This window comes from Electrona antarctica (genome assembly GCF_951216825.1).
Source record: "Electrona antarctica genome assembly, chromosome: 14".
In the NCBI taxonomy this organism is placed as follows: domain Eukaryota; kingdom Metazoa; phylum Chordata; class Actinopteri; order Myctophiformes; family Myctophidae; genus Electrona; species Electrona antarctica.
In genome coordinates, this window is record NC_136795.1 from 14,217,331 (window position 1) to 14,241,994 (window position 24,664).

The 24,664-nt window shown below is 42.3% G+C and overlaps 2 protein-coding genes across 2 annotated transcripts in view; one reads left to right on the forward strand and one right to left on the reverse strand.

Annotated features, from left to right (window-relative positions):
- Positions 1 to 1,149: 1,149 nt before the first annotated feature.
- On the reverse strand, positions 1,150 to 2,097 carry mchr1b (melanin-concentrating hormone receptor 1b; the record flags this gene model as incomplete). The annotated part of the gene is made up of 1 exon (XM_079519542.1): positions 1,150 to 2,097. Exon 1 carries the CDS (start codon positions 2,092 to 2,094, stop codon positions 1,150 to 1,152), a length of 945 nt encoding a protein of 314 aa, XP_079375668.1. The 5' UTR covers positions 2,095 to 2,097.
- Positions 2,098 to 6,470: 4,373 nt separating this feature from the next.
- Positions 6,471 to 24,664, forward strand: part of grb2b (growth factor receptor-bound protein 2b) — a 43,821-nt gene continuing 25,627 nt past the window's right edge. Inside the window, exons 1-2 of the mRNA XM_079520977.1 lie at positions 6,471 to 6,669; positions 9,814 to 10,070. Of these exons, the coding sequence (XP_079377103.1) occupies positions 9,993 to 10,070 (78 nt within the window). The 5' untranslated portion in view covers positions 6,471 to 6,669; positions 9,814 to 9,992. The remainder of the gene's footprint in view (positions 6,670 to 9,813; positions 10,071 to 24,664) is intronic.

Here is a 24,664-nt window from a genome sequence, read left to right on the forward strand (position 1 = left end):
CAGCTCTTGGGTTAATATAGTGTGAAGGATTTTTTGAAGACTTTTCTTTAAAATAGACGAAAAAAAGAATCGGAAACAAACAAAAGAAGAATGTTTGCCAAATAATAGGCCCAACGCCTGATATGAATGAATTTTGTGACAATACTATACAATACTACCAGTACCAGTAAGACACCCTGAGGGCGAGGTTGCTTGCATGCATCCGCCTGGGTGACAGCAGACTGTTGAGCGAGTGCTAGCGCTTTGGCATGGGGGCTCAGATCAATGAATTCTGTACTGGCCATATATGGAGCGTGTCTTGAGTGTACAGGGTTTGATGAGGTCATACCAACATATGGAATGTCAGAACAGGTCAGCTCCATATATGGAGATCTAAGGGTGGCAGAGGGGGCAGTGTCTTGAGTGTACAGGGGGCTGGGCCTTAATTTTCGGGCCTGTTGAGAACTCTAGTTTTCGCCGGCTGCCGGTGCGGCTGCACTAATAACTTTGGGGCGGGCCTGTCTAGAGTTTGAATGGACAGGTATCAGTCAAAAGGGAGACATCGAAGAGGAAGGATGGGTGGGGTAGGATCAACATGGAATGTCAGAACAGGTCAGCTCCATATATGGAGATCTAAGGGTTTGAGGCCAGATGTAGAGTTTCTGGCCGCCGGCTCCATATGCAGATCTAGGTGATGATCCAGTCTTCTCCATGTATGGCTATATCCAGGGTTTGATGAGGTCAGTGTCGTGATCTTAATATATGGAGACGGCCATATATGGAGTGGTGTCACGAGGCGTGACGGTCTGACGACCATATATGATGGCGTGTCGTGTCACGACTGATGATGGACTGTCGTGATGGACGTGATGGACTGACAACCATATATGGAGGCGTGACGCATCGACAGACAGACGGGCGGACTGACAGGTTTTGCAGGTTTTCATAGTATACTAAACGACACATATCCAGATTTGCATTAGCCTCCATCCGTTTTTATTTTTCCTTTTTTTAAATTTGATTTACGGTATGATACGGTATGGTATAGTGTCTTCAGGTGATTATGGTCTTCAGGGAAGACCATAATGTTGCTGATGGCTGCTCTTTAGTCCACTTTAGAGTACAGTCACAGGTAACGCGTTTCAGAGTAGTTCCCTGGATGACTGGGACTCAGTGATGAGACATATCTGCTGCCATCCTCAGAGTCATACTGCCATCGGCCATGACCTCCGGATCCACCCGGAACACCCTGGGCGTTTGTCGAAGTGCCACGATGAACTGTCTCTTAAAGGTCTTACTCAGCACAATGTAGAGGAACGGGTTGATGCAGCTGTTGGCGTAGCCCATGCTAATGGCAATGTTGTAGGCGTACAGGAAGGCAAACGACGGCCGCTCGATTACCAGGTGTGCCAACTGCAGGATGTAGTAGGGAGCCCAGCAGATGAAAAATGCCAGGCATATAGCCACCGCCATGCGGGTCACCCTGCGCGTGCGTGTCCTCAGGCTGCGCTGAGGCAGGGGAGCCACCGTGGCCGACATGTTCTGTAGGATCTTGAAGAAGACTGCGCAGATGATCACCAGAGGCAGAGCAAAGGCCAAGATGAACTGGTAGAGGGTGAACCAGTATGTATCCGTGGTGGGGTTGGGCAGCAGAAGAGCGCAGCCGACCGAGCCGTCCCTGAGGGGCATGAGGCCGGCGTACATCCACACCGGGGTGATGGACACCAGAGAAAACAGCCACACCAGTGCCACCACCGTCTCGGCCATGAAAGGGGTTCGGACGTGGTTGAAGCGTATGGGGTGGACGGTTGCCAGGTAGCGGTCGATTGTCATCGCGGTGAGGATGTACGTGCTGACGATCTGACTGTTGGAGTCCAGTGCAGTGATGACGGTGCACATCGTAGCACCGAAGCACCAGGAGCCGTTGCCCACCAGCTGGTGGATGAGGAAGGGCATGCCGAGGAGGAAGAGCAGGTCCACAATGGATAAACTGAAGATGAAGATATCTGGCACGGTTAGCTGGGCCCAGAACTTGGTCTTCTTGATGATGGTGTAGATGACGATGCAATTTCCAATTGTCCCAAAGACGCAAATGAAGCCAAAGATGCTCGGCATGAGCACGTTATCATAGGACTGATTTTCTGGTGGAATTGAATTAAAGGGAGAAAGAATTGACAGACAGACAGACAGACAGACAGAATATATACTGTTAAAGTTAGTCATTTCAAACTGACACCTATCTAACTATGAGTTTAGGACAGTGCTAACACATGGCCAGGATCAATCCCACCTTTATTCATCATTCATCTTCAAAGAGCCATGGTCTTTTGATGTAAATATATATTTTTAGATGAATGTCTTGTCTGCTTTTTCTTACTGGAGATGATTAATTTTGGTTTCGCTGCACCCGATTGGTAAAAAAAAAAGAAAAGAAAAGACAAAAAAAGGAAAAAAAAGTAACAGAATTCTTATCGGAAATAGTTATTTTTGTCTAGTGCACTGATATTAATCACCAGTTAAAGCTCCATTCAGATTGGCCCATTAATAAAGGGCCATCTTAAATCTTGCATTATCAGTTTAACAGTGACCACTTATAGTATACTAAGTTTTATTTTATTTTACAAATTAAGGAGCATAGCTTATAGGATTCCTCGTGCATGCAGCCAGGTCTGCCAGGTCATAATTTTCTTAAGCCTTAAGCCTACTATACACACTTTTACCAACAAAATCAAACTATAATAGCCTATAGAATATCGAGAACGAGATGAAGCAGTTAAATTGTTAACTCACCGTTCAATAGAATCTCAGATGAATTGGGGGAGAAAGAGGAATTCGTAATATATCCAAAGTCCATCTCAAATGGCTCTGAAATAGTCAACAACAGGCTACAGAATTATTGGTAACTACGCAAATCTGCGCGCTTTACTGTCCCCCAAATTCCCAAGCTATCCAAAATGTTATCGCTCGTTAAAGTCAACTGCACCGCCACCGAGCAAGGACTCCAGCCAGATATAAATATAAATTAATACCAATTAATAATAGGCTATACTCTCTATTCTGCAAAAGCCTATTATCCATTCACACACTGATGTTCTGCCGCGGTTGGAACACACTCCATGGCATGCTCGCACAGCTATAAAGGAGTGTGTAGGAGTGCTGCAAACGTGCGTAAAAGGCTGGAACGTGCTCAGAGCGTGTATATAGGATAGCTATACGCGCTCTGAGCAGTTTCCAGCCTATCGCCACCTGACCTCACCTGTCAATCGTATAGCAGCGTGAACAGAAACATAATATATGCCGTCGGTCGGAAGGGTGACTGACGTGTAAAAGAGAAGAGAGATAAAAAATATCCACAGCATTTCACATTTACATTTTAAATGTAGGCCTAACATGTAGAAATGCATTAGCCTATACGAGTTGCTGTAATCATATGATGATAGGCCTATAGGTCCAGGAGATTGTATTTCATTATTTTGCATAATAACAAAATTACCTTTTATATTTAATATTATAAAGTAGAGCTATAGGCCCATGCAGTTGCAGATAGGCATATGCCCTATGCGTACATTGATTGATTGATTGATTGAAACAGTTTGCAGAATTACAGTACATTTCAAGCACAAACTCAATACAAAGGCTGTTAACTGTGAGTGGACGACCCAATTAAGCATTACACTTGTTTACAATAGGGTCCACCATGTTCAATTCATCAAAACATTTAGAGACGTACAAATAGACACTTCTATATAGACAAAGAACAGAACAGGAATTCATCATAATGGAGGTAAAAAGGGAAAAGAAACAGTGAGGGAAAAGGGTGGGGGGGATTCAGATTTTACGGGGGCCAGTTTCGAATTGCAGCCATCCGTAGGTGCCCTTTGAGAGCGGTTTTGAAGGAGTCAAGGGATTTGCATGTCTTAATGACTGTTGGTAGGGCGTTCCACATTTTGGTGGCATAGGAGCGAAAAGAATTTAGTCCCTTGTTTGTGCCGAATCTGGGTTGTACATAGTTCGTTGCACTCCCTCTGGTGTTGTGGGTGTGGACTTCGTTAACATTAAGGAAGTATCTATACGACAGGTACATGGGTATATTGGTGGAGTATCGAATCTTGTGGACCAGACCCATTGCAAGATGCTGTACTCTGTCGTCGACCCTAAGCCATTCCAGTCTGTCAAAGTGGGCATGGGGGTGAGGTGGGTTCGGGGGGTGAGGCCAAGTAGGAGCCTGACCAGTTTGTTTTGGGAAGTCTGGAGCCTAGTTTTAAGGGCCTTTGAGGTGCTGTGGTACCAGGAGGTGCATGCATAGTCAAAGAAACCTTGTACGAGGGCTCCTGTTAAGGTCTTCAAGGTGTTTTTGTTGACCAGTGAGGAGATCCTGTAAAGGAATCTTGTTCTTTGGTTGACTTTTTTGATTACGTTGGTGGCCATTTTATCACCGGAAGGATTAGCCTCCAGGATGGAACCTAGGTAGGTAATTTCATCTTTACGTGTGATAACATTGTCACCCACTCTAACCAAGAAGCCATTTGCCTTGCTGAGATTACTATTAGATCCAAAGAGAATGGATTCAGTTTTTCCCAGGTGTAAGGATAGTTTGTTATCAGCGAGCCAGGTGCAGATTCTACCGAGTTCAGAGCTGAGGGCATTTTCAACCTGCAGTTTGTCCCTGTCCGAGACCAGCAGTGCCGAGTCATCTGCGAACAGGAACAAGTTGCAGTCACAAGCTGAAGTCATGTCGTTTACATATATTAGGAACAGTAGAGGCCCTAGTATGCTTCCTTGTGGAACGCCACAGCTCACTGGGAGGGGGGGGGGGGACAGTGTTCCGTTCACTTCCACCATCTGTTCTCTCCCCTCCAGGTAGGATTGCATCCAGCTCACTAATGTGCTATCGAAACCAATTGCTTTAAGCTTGTTAACCAGTATGGAGTGGTTCACGGTGTCAAAAGCCTTTTGGAGGTCCAGCTGACCATGCCGCAGTATTTGCCAGCATCCACCTCTTGTTTGATGTGGTCGCTCAAATAGAGAAGGCATGTGTCAGTGGAGTGGGATGTTCTGAAGCCAGATTGGAACTCGTACATTAATTTATTAGTGGCAAGATACTTTTCAACCTGTTCATAGACTATTTTTTCCATCACTTTCTATATAGCCATGACCTATAATAGGCCTTAAAAATATATACAAAAAAACGAATGCATGGGTGGCTACCCGAGGGGCTTGTTGTTTGGAAGTTTGGCTTATAGGCTATAGCCTACTTTTTTCCAGCACTGGTCGTCGACCAACACATGGGCACAAGACCATGTGTAACGCCCGGGATTCGAACCCCGGCCGCGGTCTCCTACAAGTAGCAAGGGGATGTTTACAGTTTAATAAATCTGAAAATGCATAAATTGAAATTTGTCTTTATTGTCAAATGTGGTGTCCTGTCAGACTCGTTTTAAATCCAATCCCATTGGATTTCTCCACTCCATCCTTGGCCAAAATGTCTTCATCAGTACCATTGTTTGCAGTTTGCACAGTGCTTAATATTCCACTAGGTGTCGTACTTTTCAATGTTTTGAGATACAAGTTAATAGCTAATCGTAATTTAATGATGCCACTGATTTGGGTCAGGAATAGCCTACAGGTAGGGCAGGCTATTTTGCCCCATCGATTTAAGAAAAGATTTAAAAAAAATAAGAAGAAAACTGAGTTCATGTAGAATATAGGCTAGTAGGCTACAATTCTTTTTTTCTAGTATAAAATAGGCTATATAAGCTGCAAGCCTTTTTTTAAAAAAAACCTAACGTATTAGCCTATAATGAGAAGTATTTGGGGTATGTAAACAAAAATGTTTTATGTGGTGGACTGCAATGTAAAGTAGACATTCATCACTATATTATTTATTATGCATGATACATCATTTTATAAGACAACAGGAAATAAAACCTATTTTAAATTACTCTACCGTCATAAAAACTCAAATAGGCTACAGCTACAGTAATGACAACATTTAGACCTCTTATTTTTTTAGCTAAATGTGAATTGTCAATCCATTCCAAAAGTGCTTATCAGAGACCACGTTTTACAGTTGCTATTTTTTGTAGACCAGTTCATATACGTTGTTTTGTGTGCAAGCAGCAACACTGCTATTATTACATACTCCTTTATAGTAGTTTGAACTTGAAGAGGTTTGAATTGAAGCCAGTGTGATGCTTAGTTCGTCGCACGACGGTGCCGCGCGTGAAACACGCGACTGGACTGACACCGTCGTGCGTGCGACCGATGTAGTAGGAAATGAGGAATCGGGCTTTGACCAGTGGCAGAGTAGAGACTAGAGACCTCATCTAAATAGCTCTGACCAGTGGTGTCAGGCAGAGTAGAGAGAGACCTCATCTAAATAGCTCTGACCAGTGGTGACCAGACCACACTGTCTGTGACTGACCACGTACAGTCAGCTTTGACGCAGCCGACAGGGAGGAGCTCAGCTCTGACTGACAGGAAGCGGAAAGCAACCTCGCTACTAGCGCTAGCCGTAATGCTAACACAGCTAAGGCTGAGAGAGAGAGGAGAGACTCCCAGTTCGGGTGGAGAGCGAAGCCACACAGCGTCATTTAATACCGCTCCACAACAACACAAAGGCTGGATAAATAATAACACCACAGCGTCCGTTCGGCACAGAGGCGGTATCTGAACCACACATGTGGAGTGGTGAGTTTGTTTGACACATAACTTGTACATTGCTGTCTCTTCTGGCGATGCGAGCTAACGGTAGCTAAGTTAGGTAGCTACCCAAGCTGTTAGCAAGGCTAACAACAGCCTGCTGCTGCTGCGTTGTGAAAAAGTGTTTTCTTCTTTTCTGTTGTTTGCCAACTGGAAAGTTGTCAGTAAAACAGTAGGGTTGTAATGTAATTTAACTCGTGTATTTTCGCTGTTCAACTTAAAAAACAAAATTATAAAATTAAATGGATATCCACGGGTTGTATATTAACCCACTCCTAGAAGACAGCTTGGCGTCTTGTTGGGTTAATTTATACATCGTCAAGCGATTGGATTTAAATTGGTGAAAAGTCACATCGACACTTTATTTCAAATTTAAAACACGTCAATTTTGTTGAGCCAAAGGGTCGCGATTCGAGATAGATGACGATAAGCCTGGGGCTGCAGCTGGTTAAGCTTTATTTATATACTCCGTAGTACAACGGTGTCGCCTGCCAAAAAGAAAACAGATGTATAAGCTAAACTGTAGAGTTAAGATCATAATGAGATTTCACCATTCTAGATGCCGTAAGTCTCAATTATAGTAGTAATACTACATTTGTTACATGTCAGAACCATGCAGATATGATGTCAATTTTGTTTTGTGTTGAATATTGAAATAAACAAAAACTGCGATAGCTGCAGTGAGATCGTTGAAACAGCATTTCCAGTCATTGTCATATTTTACAATTAACCCAATTCTTAAACAACTTGGTTGTAGTACGCCTGGCTTACCATACTGTCTACTGTCTACTATCTGTCTTGTTTTGGTCATGCCTACGTGATAATTATTGAGCAGCACCACGGGGTAATGCAGGTGTCATGAATATTCTTCATGTTGCTCAAACGATATATCTATCTAGTATCTATCTACTGTACTGCTTCATGCTTACTTTTTATGGAGTCTGTCTGCTTACTACACCCAGGAACTGCAAGCTTACATGTTCTGCAAATTGAGCTAAATTATTATTTTATTATTTCGAAATAGCTTTTTTTTCTCCTTTCATGTTGGAAATATCCTGAAGTCATTAGTCATCCTTCCTTAGAATAACTTCAGCTAATGTAACTTGCCAGCAGTATCCATTTAAATCAGTAAGTTATTATTATTGATGGTTGTAGTTGTGCTTGTTTTCTTTTTTTATAATTTTTATCCCACGATTTGTGTAACCCATTTTTCACCCCTGTGTCAATTATCTAATGTGATCCTGGGCTCTACACACCCTCCGCCAGCCTAGTCCCCATATATGGGGGACATGGGGAGAGCAACGGACTTGAACTCATGCTTCCTTCATGCCTGAGTGTCCAAGTTGCTCCTTTACACCTGACAGGGGGGAGTTTCCCTGGTTGGACCTAGCGCATGGAAGGAACACGTTATTCCAACCAGTTCCGTTCCCCTCCATCAGGCGCCCTGGCTGGCCAGGTTGAGGCAGTTTAGTTGTGCTTGTTTTCTGAGATTAAAACTTCAAGCTGGGCTAGCTGATGAACTGTCAAATAGGACAGTCAGGCGATTCTATCTGGTTGTGTCCAATCCACCCTTGCCTTAGTATAAATTCCCTCAACACCATATTTAACATTGTAGCAAATTGCAACCGTTTCTTTAGTCCACAGAATAGAGTTAAAAGTTTATTATCACCTGCCTGATACAAACTTACTAAAATATTTACTAAATACTACATATGTCACTGAGAATAGTTTCAACATTTCCTTTGTTTGCTTTGGTTAAAATGTCTTTGTCCATCTAAGACATGCTTATCAATGGAAAATACAGCCTTCATGACCAGTTTACACGTTTTCTCTACATCCTTATTTTTCAGACACTAAAATACCCCCAAACCTGTAATTTAAGGAAGTAGGCCTATGTGGTTTCCGTGCACCAAAAGGCATGCCTTCTACTAAAATGTCCAAAGCAATGATTGGACCCTCAATGATTGTTTTTTAATCGGAAATTAATGTTGCGTGGTAAAATAAGGAATGAATGGTAATATCGTACAATAGCCCATGGGTTGTCCTTAAAACCCATTCTGAACGGGAACCCCTTTTAGTGTTTTAACTAAGCATTATGTTATACTTTAGCTATTGAAAAATAGCAGATCTACAAGCTCATAGCGCGCCACCGAGTGGCACGCTACGAGCTTGTAGGTCTGCTATTTTTGAAAAATCGTGAAAATGCGGCACAAATCTTTGAATATATATTCTTTCAGAATACTTTTTATTTTATTTCGATGTTAGGCCTAAATGGGTTAAAACATCTGGTGGTGTCCTGTGAAGTACAATAGGTGAATGGCTGTGACCCCATGTATTTTACCAGCAGCCGAATTCCCGAATAAGCCACATTAGTAGTAGCTGTGTTTTTTTTATGTAAAATGTTTTTGATGTTTTAATGACTGACTCACATGTTACAATACAGTTGTTTACAAGCATGCCATAGAGGCACACACACTTGCCAAAAAGCAATGATTGGGCATCACAAACTACTGGATCACTTTCAGATTTGTCCACATTCCAGTCGTAAAAGTCATAATCGTGATGGCTCCGACTGGTCCAAGGCTTGATCAGGAGATATGAATCCGAAACATCCTCACACAGTCGCTATACGATGATGCTCGATGTGCTGCCTTGGAACTTTGTAATGTGGTTCTAGAACTCCACTGAAAGGTTGTTGGCTGTCATCTTTTTACCGGACAGATGGCTAAATGCAGCCTGCAGGTAATGCTCTAGTCTACAATACAAAACTAGAGAGGAGAGCATTCCTTCTTCTCCTTCAGAGGCAGGAATGCGCAGAATGTAAACAACAGCACGTGGCCTCCTTTGGACCGGGAGTGACATAATGGAGAATTGTGATATAGCTTTTGATTTCGGTACCGAACGTCAGTTTCGGTATGTATCGAGTATTGTGATGGTCTTAGTTGCAATGCATTGTGAGCTTGTTGATCATTGTTTGTCTTTGCTATATATTTCCCCCACAACAGTTGCCACCTATAATGAATGACATGCCCAAAATAGGGACATCAGGTTGAAAGTGGTTAACAGTGTTGATATGGACGGTTTATGCTTTTTAATGCTCCTGCTTGAATGACATGTTGCTGTTCTCTGCAGGTACCTTACTGTGACCTTTATGTGAGGCTCAAGCTGTGAAGGGAACGGGTCCTAGACGGGAGGAGAGACTCGGAGAGAAGCGGCCGGCCACAGACTTCTGGATCTGTGTTTTTACTTTTGAGTCAGCCCTTCAAACACACAACTATTGCCAAACAGGTTTCCAACGAGATACCAGAACGATGGAGGCCATTGCCAAATACGATTTCAAAGCCACTGCTGATGATGAACTTAGTTTTAAACGTGGGGAAATCCTCAAGGTAAATGTAAACCTTTTTTCCTCATCTGATCTTATGACATGTGTTACCGTTGATGACCATTATGACTGACAGATTGAAATTGATCCTGTGAGATTGTATGGCTGCACTTCTGTATTTTAATTGCAATACATCTTCTGGATTAATGACTTGCATGAAAGCAGCAATGTGCTATAGAGCGTCGCAGTCCCGCCCCCTTTCAGAACGACGAGTGGCCCAGGAAATGATTCCCCATTCATTTTCTCCATAGGCTTTTCAAAAAGTATTTATATAAAGACGCCGCGGACAAAGCCAATGTTTTGGGCCGATCAAATAATTACAAAGAAGAAAATAAAGGCAGGATACAACACCATTTTTTTGTTTTTCTTCTTATAAATGATTTGATCGGCCCAAAACGTTTTGTCAAGATCCAAGTTGGCTTCGTCCGCGGCGTAACAGTCTTTAAATAAACACTTTTGGAAAAGCCTATGGAGAAAATGAATGAGGAATCCATTTCCTGGGCCTCGTCGTTCTGAAAGGGGGCGGGACTGCTACGCTCTATGCTGTGGGGCCTCAATGCATCAAGACAGTCTCCTGGTCCGTCAATCTAGCAGACATTACAGCGCTATTAATACTATGATCAGAACCAATGTGGAACTCGGTACTGGGCCTGGCTGGCACTGTATAGATTAACAACACACACACACTCTTTCCTTCTCCAGTGGCCTCTCTACAGGCAACGAGCCCCAGTTCCCTCTCCACTCACTGCCTATGTTTATGTGCACTATGTCGTATGTCGGCGTACTATGACACGATGTGTTGTGAGCTTGTAGATCGCTATTTTTGGCCAAAGACTGTTGTATCGTATGTAATATATATCAGACTTAAAACACAAAGACATCATCTGAAGGGAATCCTGCTCTTTCAATAACACCATACTGGCACAGACTATACTTTTACACTATATCATAATTATTCTTGCCCTATCCAGACCATATTGTGTAGTAGTTCCTATCTATCTCTGTTTCTGTGAACTGTTAATTACCATTTTTCATATTATCACTATGATGTACTTTGCATCTTTGTCCCTCGTGTATTCTGACTTTCCAAGGAATACTGCATAGAACGTACAATAGGAGACATCTGTACTGTAGGCACAGAAATGCATACATTAGACTTCATAGCTTACCTTCATAGCTTCATACTTCATTGCTCAATTCTGATCGTTAAACGAATAAAACTACAGTTTCAGACTGTCCATCTCTCATTCCCTGCGGTCTCCATTCTCACACGCACACACACATCCCTTAAAGACCTAGTGAAATGAAAAATACATGCATTTTATTGTTAAGTTTCACTCTGAAACAGAAAGCTGTGTGTTTCTGAACCAATCAGAACGTCTCAGGGTATGGGACGTTGTTCCGTTACATGCGCGACGCGTGCATGCGCATGCAGATTGGTTGTTTACAAGTGACAGACGGGCAGCTAAACTCGTGGCTTATTTCTAACCTATAATGTTTTCAGATACATATGTTAACTTGAGGATTAAGTTTAAAACAAGTTGACACTGCCCGCATGAGTGCATGTTATCTTAAATGAGATTAAAAACGGAGTAGTTCTGTAATCAGAGGACCACGCAGCGATGGGAATTAACAGGTGAATGAAATCAAGCTTCATTTTTATTCATGCGAGGCTCGACATGCATCACGTTTTTGTTCAAAGGAAGTAATTAAAATTGGCTTTTGATATAAAAATACACAAAAATGGAAAATGTCCCATTGTTTTGGCATCCATTGTTTATGCCCATATGATGACCATGGATATGGTCTAAAAGTGTGAAACTATTTTTCATTTCACTAGGTCTTTAAATTCAAGCAGAGCAGCAGAATGCAATCTGAAGTGTGTAAGAGTTGTAAAAGGTGTAAGAGTTTAATTTCCTCATGGGCCATCATTACGAGGCCCTCGTTAATCTTTCATTGAAACCCCAAGTTGATGTGGGGCATCAGGCATGACATTATTCAAAGGCCCACTGTCTGTCTTGTTGCCTGAAAAGGGTTTGAGTCGTCCTTGGAGATTAATGAGATGACAAGATATTCTCTACAGAAGTGTACAGAAGTGTTTGGATTTGAGCAAATACAATCATTGACGATTTCGGTTTAATGTCAGTGTGTCTTGAGAGAGGAGGGTTTGGTTAGCCTGCATATCATAAAATTAACCTTTGTATTTTTTATAATTTCTGGACTGGGAAATATGTTTGTAGCTGGATTCACTACGTTTAAACATCTTTTGACAATGCCTGACTTCATAGATTAATACTTTTTTGTTTCCTTTCAGATAAATGCTTGTAGTTTACCTGAAGGATTTCTCGAGGCTGAGTAGTACATAAAAAACCCTTTTTGTAGTGGAAGCATTATAAGCATAACTGAGGCACTGCTTAAATCTGAAGTTCTGAACCTGCATGTTTTCACTGTAACCTTACATTCTGTTTTGATCACAACAGTAGTTTGTTTTCACGGGCAACTGGTACGTTAACTCTGACAAGCAGGTGGAGAGAACATTGTTATGGTGCTCGCAACCTCAGCACAGCTGTCACTAATCTCATGTGAAATTTCCAAACTCTGCTTCAAAACAATCTCCTACCTACAACTAGGCCTGCAGTTATTTCTTTGCAGACAGTAGGACCCGATTACATTATAGCATGACTAGAGCTTCTAGTTACTACTAGTAACGGATGGTGCTCCTCCACAGTTTCAGCACCCTCCCTGCCCACAGATTGTAGGTTCTTGCCCTCAGAGCGCCATGTGGCGCTCAGGCCATCATGATCTCACGCCAACCGCCTCCAAGCATCTCGCAAGCAGCGCTAGCTGAGTTCTGCATGAATATTAATCAAGAGGAAATGCGAGGCCAATAGCTAGATGGCAGTGCTTTAGGACAGCAGCCTTGTCCATGCAGTTTCCTGCTGGATTTGTGCAAGCCTGAGGCACGACTACCACATGCTGCCAGTGCCCGCCACAGTCCCCAGCATCAGCGGAGAGGGGATCAGAGTGAGGGGGTAGAAGATTAGATTAATGGAATGCAGAGTTGCAGACATTAGCCAAAAGACATATGTTCTTATTGCGTGGATATCTAGAAATAATGTTGTAGCCTAAGGGTTCCCCCTTCTGTGTAATTTCAATCACATCAACTAAGTGTTAATTATTATTTTGTTTTAAGTAGGTCACTGCCTAGTGTCTACTGATAGCAGCTTATATTATCTGTCGTAATTGCTTCTCGCCCTTAAGGCGTCTTACTGGTAATAAAGTACCGAAGTCCTGACGTCACTCAAGCTACCCCTCAGTGTTATTTTTGGAATTACTAGAGGCAAATCTTAGATCTTGCGAGACGCAACTGGAGCCAGATTCAAACTCGGGTCTTTGCATTCACAAGGCACATTATACAAATAAGATGTATCCTCAGTGTAGGAGCAGAGATAAACAAGACACACTCCAAAGTTACGTTTCCTATAGTCAAGTGTAACAGGTAAATGCTTTGTCATCTTAAATACGATTTTGTCTTCCAGTCATCAGCCTTGGGAAGTATAGCTATTTAATGATAATTGTACTTGATTACAGCACATTGCCTAACTGTATGATATGTGAACACCACAAATGCACCTGGAACAGTGGTTTTCAACCCTTTTCATCTCAAGGCCCATTATTTATTGGGCATTATTTTGAGCCACAGACCACCAATTGATGAGATTCAGCCTCTCGGACGCAGATGTTTAACAATTTAACTCTTGAGAGCGTAAATGGTCTATTATATAAGGGTCCATTTGGTTACCAACTCCATCATTTAGCTGGGGACGATGGACCACTGGTTGAAAAACACTGACCTAGAAGAATGAACATGACATTTCTCTTAACGTCTATTTCATGAAATCCCCCATGGCCAAAAACTTGTTTAACGTTACGTGTTATTGAGCTTTCTATTAATTAATACTCGTCTCGATCATATTTACCGTATAGCAGAGCTCTCGGGCTCTGGGCTCAATTTGTTTTGCCTGCAGCAGCCGGATGGAGGCCCGCACACAAAGGTGGGTGCTCTGCTGATGTTTAAAGGCCTTTATCTTAGAATTGAGATCGAGTTGGATGAACAAAGCGACTATGTTTAGCGGCTCAATAGTAACTCCCAGTTACCGCACAGGTAAAAAGACGTTCTAAAGACGTTAAAATGACGTTGACATTAGCTTTAGCCGATCCTCGATAGCAGTTTTTTGGGGGTCAGGAATGGTCTTCTTCTACAAGCGAAATAGAACAAGAGTCTGTACGTAAAGTTAATCTTTCAGCCATAGTCCATATCTATGGCTGGTACATCATACATGGAAGTGGATGAAGATAGGGCCATAAAAGGAAGCACATATGTACGTAATTCTACGTATATGCATCCTCCCCAGGTGTTTTGGTAGATTATGCATATTGCTTCCCTTACTGGCAATGGTTATAAAGCGTGACATCATCGAGACGTCGACCTGACCACACTTTTAGTTATCTGTGTGTGTGTGTGTGTGTGTGTGTGTGTTTTAAGGGAACAGACTGTCAAGATGATGTTGTTCACGTTTCCATTAATTGCATGAAAATCACATTTTCCACAACATAAATCTCACTCAATATTGTCTACAGTAATGAAAGCAGAACCAATGTTAGACCAGATTGACTAATTTAGGACCAGTTCCTGTTTAGAATGTCTACCACACTTAAGTGTGACTTAAGTCATGCAATTGCAAAGTCCCTTTGCCTTTTCTTGAACCTCTACCCTATAGAATTCAGCAGAAAGTTATTTCTGGACAATGCATCTGAAATGGGGAACTTAAAGGGATAGTTCAGATTTTTTGAACTTAAGTTGTATGAAATACTTGCCATTAATATAGTGGTTGCAACTGTATTAATTGATTGCCCGAGTCCTGTGGTGGGAGTTCTGCTCTGGTTTTGGTGAAATATCAAGTAGTTCCGGTCATTTTGTGGGGGGCACTGGGGGCCACGCAGTAAAAGTAAATTAATCCACAAAACTAACGTCATTTGTATTGTTGACCTATTTCTAAAATATTAGTGCAACTTCCGTTCTTTTTTTACCCCTCTATCACACAGAACTATGTTTTTTGTGTCCATATCACTACGCCCAAAAAATAGTTCCATGTGATAGAGGGGTCAAAGTTGAACGAAAGTCGCGCTAATATTTTAGAAATAGGTCAACAATACAAATTACGTTCGTTTTGTGGATTCATTTACTTTTACTGCGTGGCCCCAGTGCCCCCCACAAAATGACCGGAACTACTTAATATTGACCAAAACCAGAGCAGAACTCCCACCATGGGACTCGGGCAATCAATTAATACAGTTGCAACCACTATATTAATGGCAAGTATTTCATACAACTTAAGTTCAAAAAATCTGAACTATCCCTTTAAGGCTTATTCAATGGTTTGCCTGTTAAACTATTTAAACAGACACATTTTCATTCTCCTACTGTATGTCTTTATATATTCTGTATGTACTACATGTAGCCAAATATTTCATATTTTTGACCGATACTGACTAGGGGTGTGCCCAGCAATTAATTTCACTGTCATTTAACCGACATTCTTTTAAACGTTTATTCGAATAGTCGAAAATAAAATACTTAAAATTGATTAAAGTCCCTAATACTGACCATAGCACCTGGCACGGCTGCCATTTTTCTGGACTGTAGTTATTGTGTTTTCAGGCTTGTTTTGCGTCTACATTCGAGGAATGGCATTATGGCTGTAAGTCTTGACAGGAACTGTAGATGAGTGTACCGGGGTCCCACTTGATGTGTCTTCTTCTGTCTGCTGCTCTTTTATAAATCTTTTTTTAAAGATTTTGTTTTTGCTTTTTGGCTTTAGTGAGAGAGACAAGTGCAAAGTAGGCAGGAAACAGAGGAGGGAGATGGGGGGGGGGGGGGGGGGGGGTGACACGCAGCAAAGTCCGTCGGGATCTAGAGTCGAACCCGTGGCACGCTGCACCTTGGCTGGATTACCAGCCAAGGTGCCCAGACGACTACGCCAGCCGCCTGGGCTTATAAATCTAAAAGTTTGTTTTATGCGGAAGGTGGTCGGTTACTTTTAACTTTTTCTTTAAAAGCACATCAGATTCTCCCAGAATTTTTTCACTATTGGCGACATAAATGTTTAAAAAAAAATGATTGAAAAACGCATCTCAAACTGTGCAAGCAAATGTTTTTTTGTGAAACCTCTAAAGCACCCTAAACATTTGCAAGTACTGCACTTTGTATTATTATTCCTTCACTCAGTGTCTGCTCATGCAACAGTCGCATGCCTGAATGTTTACCCCCAGGTAACTTCTGTGAGACAGGATGGAACAGGCTTCTCTTTACTCACTCAGGAACACACACAACACTATGTTGCGTTCTTGAAATGTACTCTCTGCAACAGATGAATAAGCACGATTTTGGTAATTTACTGTGTTAATGCATAATATTTCGACATTGGGATTGTATTCGTGGGGTGACCATAGCCAAGTGCTTTGGTACCCAGCAGCTAGCCTGTAGTAGATGTAAAAGCCTCCCCAACACAGTATTGTTGTTGACTGACTGTGCTCGTCACTGCTCACCACTGCTGTCTGTCTGTCTGATACGAAGTCTAACCAGCTCTGCTGTTCAGACAAGAGGTCCCTCGAAACGTCTACCAGGCTTGTGTGAAGGCTTTGTTCATTCAATAGTAGCACTGGGAGATGGTAGCTGTTGTTTTATTCCTATCCCTTCTGGTCTACAGGAGCGTCTGGGGTGCGCTTCTCTTGTGTTTTAGTCTGTGTGAAGGCACAGTGTTGGTCTGTGTGTGCTTTGTGGCACACCACAAAGCGCCTTGGTCAGACCGTTGTGTCATCAGCCTCCTAACAACTAAGCTTGATATGATATATGAGAACTGTAAGCCCTGTCAGTAACACCATAGATATTATAAGAAATAGATGCCTCATTTGCCGCTGCAGTTCATTGGAGCGACGTGTATCCCAATGAAGGCGGACGTGCAGTGCTGAAGGCTCTTTTTTTTTTAACAAATCTTTATAACAGTCATGACAATATACATTACAATACAAGACAAACAAACAAACACAAACAACAAAGTTATTAACAATACAACATCAGAGCCAGGGGGGATTAGATTACTAACAGAAAACATTAAAGAGTGAACACAAAGCAACAGTTCTCCGCAGCTTTCTTATTTAGAAGTGCTGAAGGCATTTGCTGAAGGCGACTGCGTCGCTGCCCAAGTGACGTCACTCAAGTGACTACTGGCCAATCACAGCGCGTCTTTTCCGGGACTTATGTTACGCACGCGGAAGCTTGACAAGCTTCCGCTTTGCTTCCGCTAATGCTTTGCAAGGAATGTCGGGAAAATTGTGCCTTCAATGGTGACACGCCGCGCCTCAGAGCCGAAAAGGGCGTCTACGTATATATGTCTATGAGTAACACTGTCTGTTACTGACTTTTGAGTTTTGGGTGACGTTGAAGTTTAAGCATTCTTGTGTCGTCGGGCTTAGGTCCAATTGTTAATGTTCGTCACTTGTCAATCTTCCTATGTAGCCTCTGCCCTGTCATTAGCACCACACTAGCACCATAATACTGAATGTGCATTGTTGATATACAGTTGTCCATACTTTATATCCACCCGTTATACTCAAATACTGTATACCTGTATACTCTCATTGATATTATCCACTAGTGAATAATATCATATATAATATATTCACTGATGTATTGCAATTGATGCATAGATATAGCTCATATTCATTGTACATTTTGAAATGAAAAATATGTTTTACTTTTAGACCATATCAATTATTATTATGTTTCATCATTACATCACCTAACCATAGTATGATAAGAGTTGGACTTTTGATTTCTATATCAAAAGTCCATACAAATAAAAATGTAATTACTTCCTTAAAACGAAAACGTACTACTGTGTGATGATGTGTAGAGGTACACATCAATAAAAGCCAATAAAAATGAAGATCACCCATTTTATTCCCATTGCTGCATCATCTTCCAAACACAGGATAGCTATGCTGCTTAGGTTTTTGGTTTAGTAGACTTTTTTTTTTTGATTGATTGAAATATTTATTAACAGTTTGCAGAATTACAGTACATTTCAAGCACAACTCAATACAAAGACTGTTAACTGTGAGTGGACGACCCAATAAAGCAAGGGTACAAATACAAGAGGGTCCACCTTGTTCAATTCATCAAAGATGACCATTAGACATTACCCATATATTGAATCAATGTATGAAAGTAAAGTACCCAAGCTTTTCTTGGCATTAGAGGGATGATCAAACTAGCGCTGGAAACGGACACCGGCTCCCTATTGGTTCACTAACCTATGTGCCCGCCTCCCCTCTCACTCCTATGCCACATTTCCCTGGTCGTTTTCCCCTTTTGAAACAAAATTGCCTGGGTCTCCGAGGCTACATATAGTATTACACAGCTGATGCCACTCAATGTCAATTCTTTTTCATTTCCGTTGGCTTTTAGAAAAGAGGAAAGAGCCTTTACATAATCGTTGATCTAAAAAGCCCTGCTATTGAAAGGATGAAAAGGGTCGGTTTAGGACGCGACAGCCAAGCATGTAGGCCAATTTAATCATCACGAAACACATCTGTGTGGGCTTTTGTTGGCCGTGATTATGATTATTATGGTGACCCTGTTAGGGACAGAAATATGAGAAACCTATTCTACAAGCATCATCAGAAAATTACCTTAATTATACGTTTAATGTAGAAACCTGTATAGTTTGTATACATAAAATTACCCATATTTCACCAGTGATTACAAATAAATGTACTTTATTGCTCTGTAAAAAGTAATGGATTGGCTGAGCTCAGCTGTCTTTATACCCTGATGCTATAGAGTTGGTATCGGCTTTGGAAGTGGATCACTAGTTTGTTCTCTCTGCAGGGTCAGACAGGGCAGACGTTCGGCTATTCTAGCCTACGAGGGCCCCCCCGAAATATGGGACCCAATGCCTCCCTGCTTGGCACTCAGCATCAAGGGTTGTAGTGGGGGTAAGTCCCTGTGACATAGCGTCGTGTTATGTACAGGGGGTGCCCTATGGACCGCATGGCTCGGCGAGGCTTACTACACTGAGCACCATTACTGTCTATAACTATAACACCATTTTATTTGTCGTAGTTGTGGTGTGAACTCTGCCATCCACTAAGAACGATAAAAACTGTATACTGTATAGTCTTTCTCAGTGTGAACGGCCATTTAGACAACTTTCTTAAATCCTGCATTGATGTCACACCTACACTCCACTGACTGAATGTGAGAAACCACATACTGTATATTTCCAAATAACAGCCCTTACTCAAATAGCCGCCCACTGCCTAATAACAGCCCAGGTTCTGACAACATTTTGCGTAATAACCGCCTCGTCCAAGCCATACCATGCAGCCTATATTTCATGTGCAATGAGCTGTGGTGCGCTTGTTAGCTCCACAGGAACTGTAACCAAATAATGGCCCGGTGCAGGCCAGTGCAAAAAAAAAATAACGGCCTACTGCAAATAGCAGCCTAGTTCCTTATAAACGCCTGGGGTCCAAATCGATTTTGCATATTAACAGCCCGGGCTACTATTTGGAAAAATACGGGTATTTGATTTTGTTGTTTTCTGTATGTTTGTAATAATTTGCTAATTGTTTTCGCCTCAAAATCACTTTGGTTTGTATCGGGTTGAGACTTAACTTGTTAAGAAGCTTATTTGGTCATATACTAGACCTAGTGGTATGTGAAAATAGCATACTAGTCAAGTGAAGTTTCACAACGTGTCATGTGATTTCCCATCCATTGAAGGAAAAAAAGGGAAGGAGCTAGTTGGTTAACTTACATGGACTTTTTCTAAAAATACATGTGGTAATCTGGACATTGTATGCCTGCTGTTTTAAATTGACATGGATTAGATGTTCAATATAGTGTGTAGCATGAAATGGGTGCTTGTCAATACTACAGTGAATGTACAAGGAACGAATGAAGCGCTTTTTTGTGTGTGGTAACAGCACTAAGCCCTAACATGTCTTACTCCACTGACTAATACACTGAAAAAGACATACTAATGCATCTCAAATTAATTTGAAGGCCCTGTTGACATGGCCTGTTGTCACTGTATATAGACGGAGCAAGCAATACTGTAAACTCATTGAGCGGCAAATCTCCTTTTTATTTGCCCTAGATTATTTCACTGTAGGCGCTCGGTGTCAAAAGGTCAGGCCATATGGCCAAGCTGTTGATTAATCATGGCTGCGCCCTTCCAAGCGCAAATGCAAGGCCAGCCTATTTAAGGTACGCAAAGACTGATGAGTTCATATAACATTATATGGGCACACATGAAATCAAACTGTTGGAGATTCCCATTCATTTTAGTCGTATAATTTGTGTTTGTGGTCCTAATACCTCCACTTATCCAGCAGCTGAAGGTCTGTCTAGTGCAGGGGTGCCCATTACGTCGATCGCGGTCGACCAGTCGATCGCAAGCGCTGCGCAGGTAGACCGCTTGGCCTTGCCATGAAAAAATAAATAAATAAAAACAATCCTCGCCTCGGGCAAAAAAATATCGCCGTTAATCTATTCTCAAAGTTGGGTATGGGAGCTGGGTCTCTGTAACTGCGAGTGTAGCCTTAGCCTGCTTCAAATGGAACCAAAGGACCCTTTTCTAAAAAATAAATGGACTAGACTCCTCCGCGGGGACCCCCATTATCCGCGGACCCCCACACAGACTACCGCGGAGGCGCGGACCCCCGCGGAGGTCGGCGCGGACCCCCGCGGAGGTCGGCGCGGACCCCCGCGGAGGTCCGCGATAGTCTGCGTGGGGGTCCGCGATAGTCTGCGTGGGGGTTCGCGCCTCCACGGTAGTCTCTGTGTGGTCTGTGCGGTAGCATCATGATGCCATCATCCATGCATCACAACCAAAACAAACTAGGACTAGCTTTGACGGTTGCCACATTTCGTGACTGAGAGAGAAACAAGCAACCAGGTCTATGAAAATGTTAACAGGCCAGATCAAGTCAGAAAATCCGAAAAAGTCAGAAATTAAGTCTCTTCTTTGCAATGCGGGGAAACTGAAAAGAGAAATAAATAGAATTGATTTTGAAACCTAGATTTTGAAAGTCCTAATGCCTTAATGTTATTTATTTATTCGCCATATAGGTACATATTTTGAGTATTTTAAGCAAAGGGATAATTATCTTTTGGTTGGTAGATCACCTTGAGCTGGCAATTTTAAAAGTAGACCAAGTCAAAAAAGTGTGGGCACCCCTGGTCTAGTGTCTGCAGTTACGTGTGTGTGTGTGTGTGTGTGTGTGTGTGTGTGTGTGTGTGTGTGTGTGTGTGTGTGTGTGTGTGTGTGTGTGTGTGTGTGTGTGTGTGTGTGTGTGTGTGTGTGTGTGTGTGTGTGTGTGTGTGTGTGTGTGTGTGTGTGTGTGTGTGTGTGTGTGTGTGTGTGTGTGTGTGTGTGTGTGTGTGTGTGTGTGTGTGTGATCTTGTGTCATACAGTATGTTAACATTAGGCTTACACTTTGCTCCATTTGTACACTCTTTGGAGTTTGCAACATAAAGGCCCCGACACTGACACGCACAAGCCAACCTTGTTTCGCACCTGTGGCTATAGAATGTGGTAGGTATCAGGTATGGTCGCCCCTCGGTTTTTCCGCTGACCGATCGGTGCAGCGGTTCTTGTATTTATTTTGTTTCACTGAGAATAAGGTTAGAAATTAGTTTAGGGTTAGGCATAGTTTTACTGGGGTTAAGTTTAAGTATAGGGTTAGGTTTAGGCATAGTTTTACTGAGGTTAAGGTTAGGAATAAGGTTAGGTTTAAGCATAATTTACTTAGGTTACTTTAGGAATACCAGGCCGCGCAGTTCCGCCGGCTGTACGCCCGTGGCGAGTTGGTAAAGGGGCGACTCGTTTGGTATTCATGTGGTAGGCTTGGGCGGCCATCCTTGCTATTGCATTAACGTTAACTAGTCACAAGTTCACAACCTACAGTTGGGTGCCACCAATATTGTCCCTTATCATTTGACCCATTTAGGCCTGACATCAAAATTTTAAAAAATCCTTCTAAATCCTCCAGTTTTCTGAAATAAATATTTTCACGATTTTTCAAAAATAGCAGACCTACAAGCTCGTAGCGCGCCACTCGGTGGCGCGCTATGAGCTTGTCGATCTGCTATTTTTCAATAGCTAAATTATAACAATGTTTAAAACACCAAAAGGGGTTCCCGCCCCAAAATGGGTTAACTGTCCTTTTGCGCAGATCACGCAAACCTCAGCAAAAAGAAAAGGACAATATCGATGGCCTCCAACTGTATATGGAGTGCATGGAGTACGAAGGCATATAGAAATCTGATATGCGGGATCTATGAGCCATGGAGGGAGAGAACATGGATCTACGAGCCATGGAGGGAGAGAACATGGCAAGGCTTGTAATTTGAAAAAAGCCTCAGGTTTTCCGGGCCCTGGTCTTGGAATGACCTACAAACCAGACTCAAACTGTCTTCTGTGATTCACCTAGTGAGTTTTAAAAGGATTTTCATGGGCACTTTTTCCAGACACTTCTCCTGCTTCGATGTATATACTGTATATGTTTGCTACTTTGCTCTAGTCTTATATTAGTTTAGTAGCAAACATTGTCATTTAGGCTTTATATTAGAGAACAGCGGATGAGCTTTTTTGTCACCCGAATCCGCGTGTGCATAATTATAATCCGCCCGTTATCCGACCGCAATTTATTAATTAATCCAATTTATTAATCCGCACCACCCGCAATCCGCTGCGCAGGGAAGCGCCGCCAATCTACAAGCTCACAACGCGACGCTGCGACGCGTTGTGACAACTTGTGAGCTTGTAGATCGGCTATTTATACTACTTGTACAAACAATGTCACTCACCACTCTCTCGACAGTTCACCAATGTTACGTAGTGGTTGTATATAATCCATTTCCATGGTAACACGTCGTCCACGTTTTCGCGACGTATTTTCATACAGCATATCCAGCGGTCATCGGCGGCAGGGTAAAGAACTTAATCACTCCCAGTCCCACGCCGAACGTATATTCCTCCCTTCTGTTTTACTTAGTTTTAAGTTTCTCTCAGACTCACTAGCTGCCTGTTAGCAACTTTAGCGTAGCTGCCTGTAGGCTGTAGGAGACCACGTTGTTGTTGTTGTTGTGCAACAGGACCCAACTTCATAGGCGGCTAATTTGTGCCAGATCATGGAAAATGATTAAATTAAAATACTACTACTAACGCACGCACACCGAGATTGTGTGCGTTTTAAAAGCTATAATAAGTATATAGATAGATGCCATTCATTTATTTCCCGCATTATTTCACCCGCGGTTTATCCAATATTAATTTATAATATATTGAATTGACCCTAATCCACCCTAAACTGCGGTTCACCCGCGGCAACCGCGGCTAAATCCGCCACCCGCTGGTCTCTACTTTATATCAATTGTATTGGTCATCTTAATAGATATTCCTGTTCTTTCCTTGAGCTTCCTAGGTAGTGGGTACTGTGCTTACAAATGTTATTTGTCTGTCCTACATGTTGTCCTATATTTATTGGTACTGGCAGAGCTGTGTAACATGTGCCTCTTCGCTTGGCTAGTTCACACTTAAAAGAGAGTAAGAAACGTTAGTCTCAATGTGGTTTTTACTGGTTAAATAAAGGTTAAATAAAAATAAATCTATGGTTTAGCAGCATTTTTATAGAGCAATACAGATTTGTAAGTTGGAACTAAAGTAACTTGTGCATAAAGTGCAGTATTGCTTTCCTTGGACTGTTGCTTTATTGAAATGAAATGTGGCTCCTGTGAGTTCTTTAAAATGTTCTTATATTCCTATCCCAGGTTAACTGCCTTGGGGTGGTTTGTTTGTTCATTTAAATCCTGTTTCTGTGTTGGAGAACAGCTATGGAGAAATAATACTGATATAGAGGTCAAAGCATAGCCCTGAGGACTAATATACACAATCTAATTTCCTCCTTAAATAAATAAAGATTAACAGCCTGACTGTCAAATGTAGCTCCCATCAACAGATCTTTGAACCCTGCACATCCGGCATGAACCAAGAGGCGTCTTTCCCCACCTTGCTCCTTCTCCAAATGCTCTGAAATCAAGGCATTTGTTGCACAAACCGCCCTTCCAGCCATTTGAAACTGTATAGGGCCGAATCAATATTAGTAGAAATCAAGGGGATATAATGAGTCACCCTAAATTAGACGTGTTTACTTTGTCACTGCTGAATTCTTAGGCTTATCAGTGTTGTAATAGTGTTACCTCCCATCACACATGTTTTGTCAAACAGTAGCATTAAGTCTGTTGAAGACAACTAAATGGGTAAACAGGCAAGTCATTTTGTGTTTGTACCTACATTGTGTGTATGTGTGCGCGTGCTTGAACACTTGCCACAGCTTTGCTGCTGTCACTTCCTGTTTGGTGTGTCTTCACGCGTGGAAGTTCCACCCCCAACAGCTTCCTCTCACCACAACACCGTCCCGCCACTCCTAACTGCACCCACACGACACAGCTGGCTTCACAGAGGC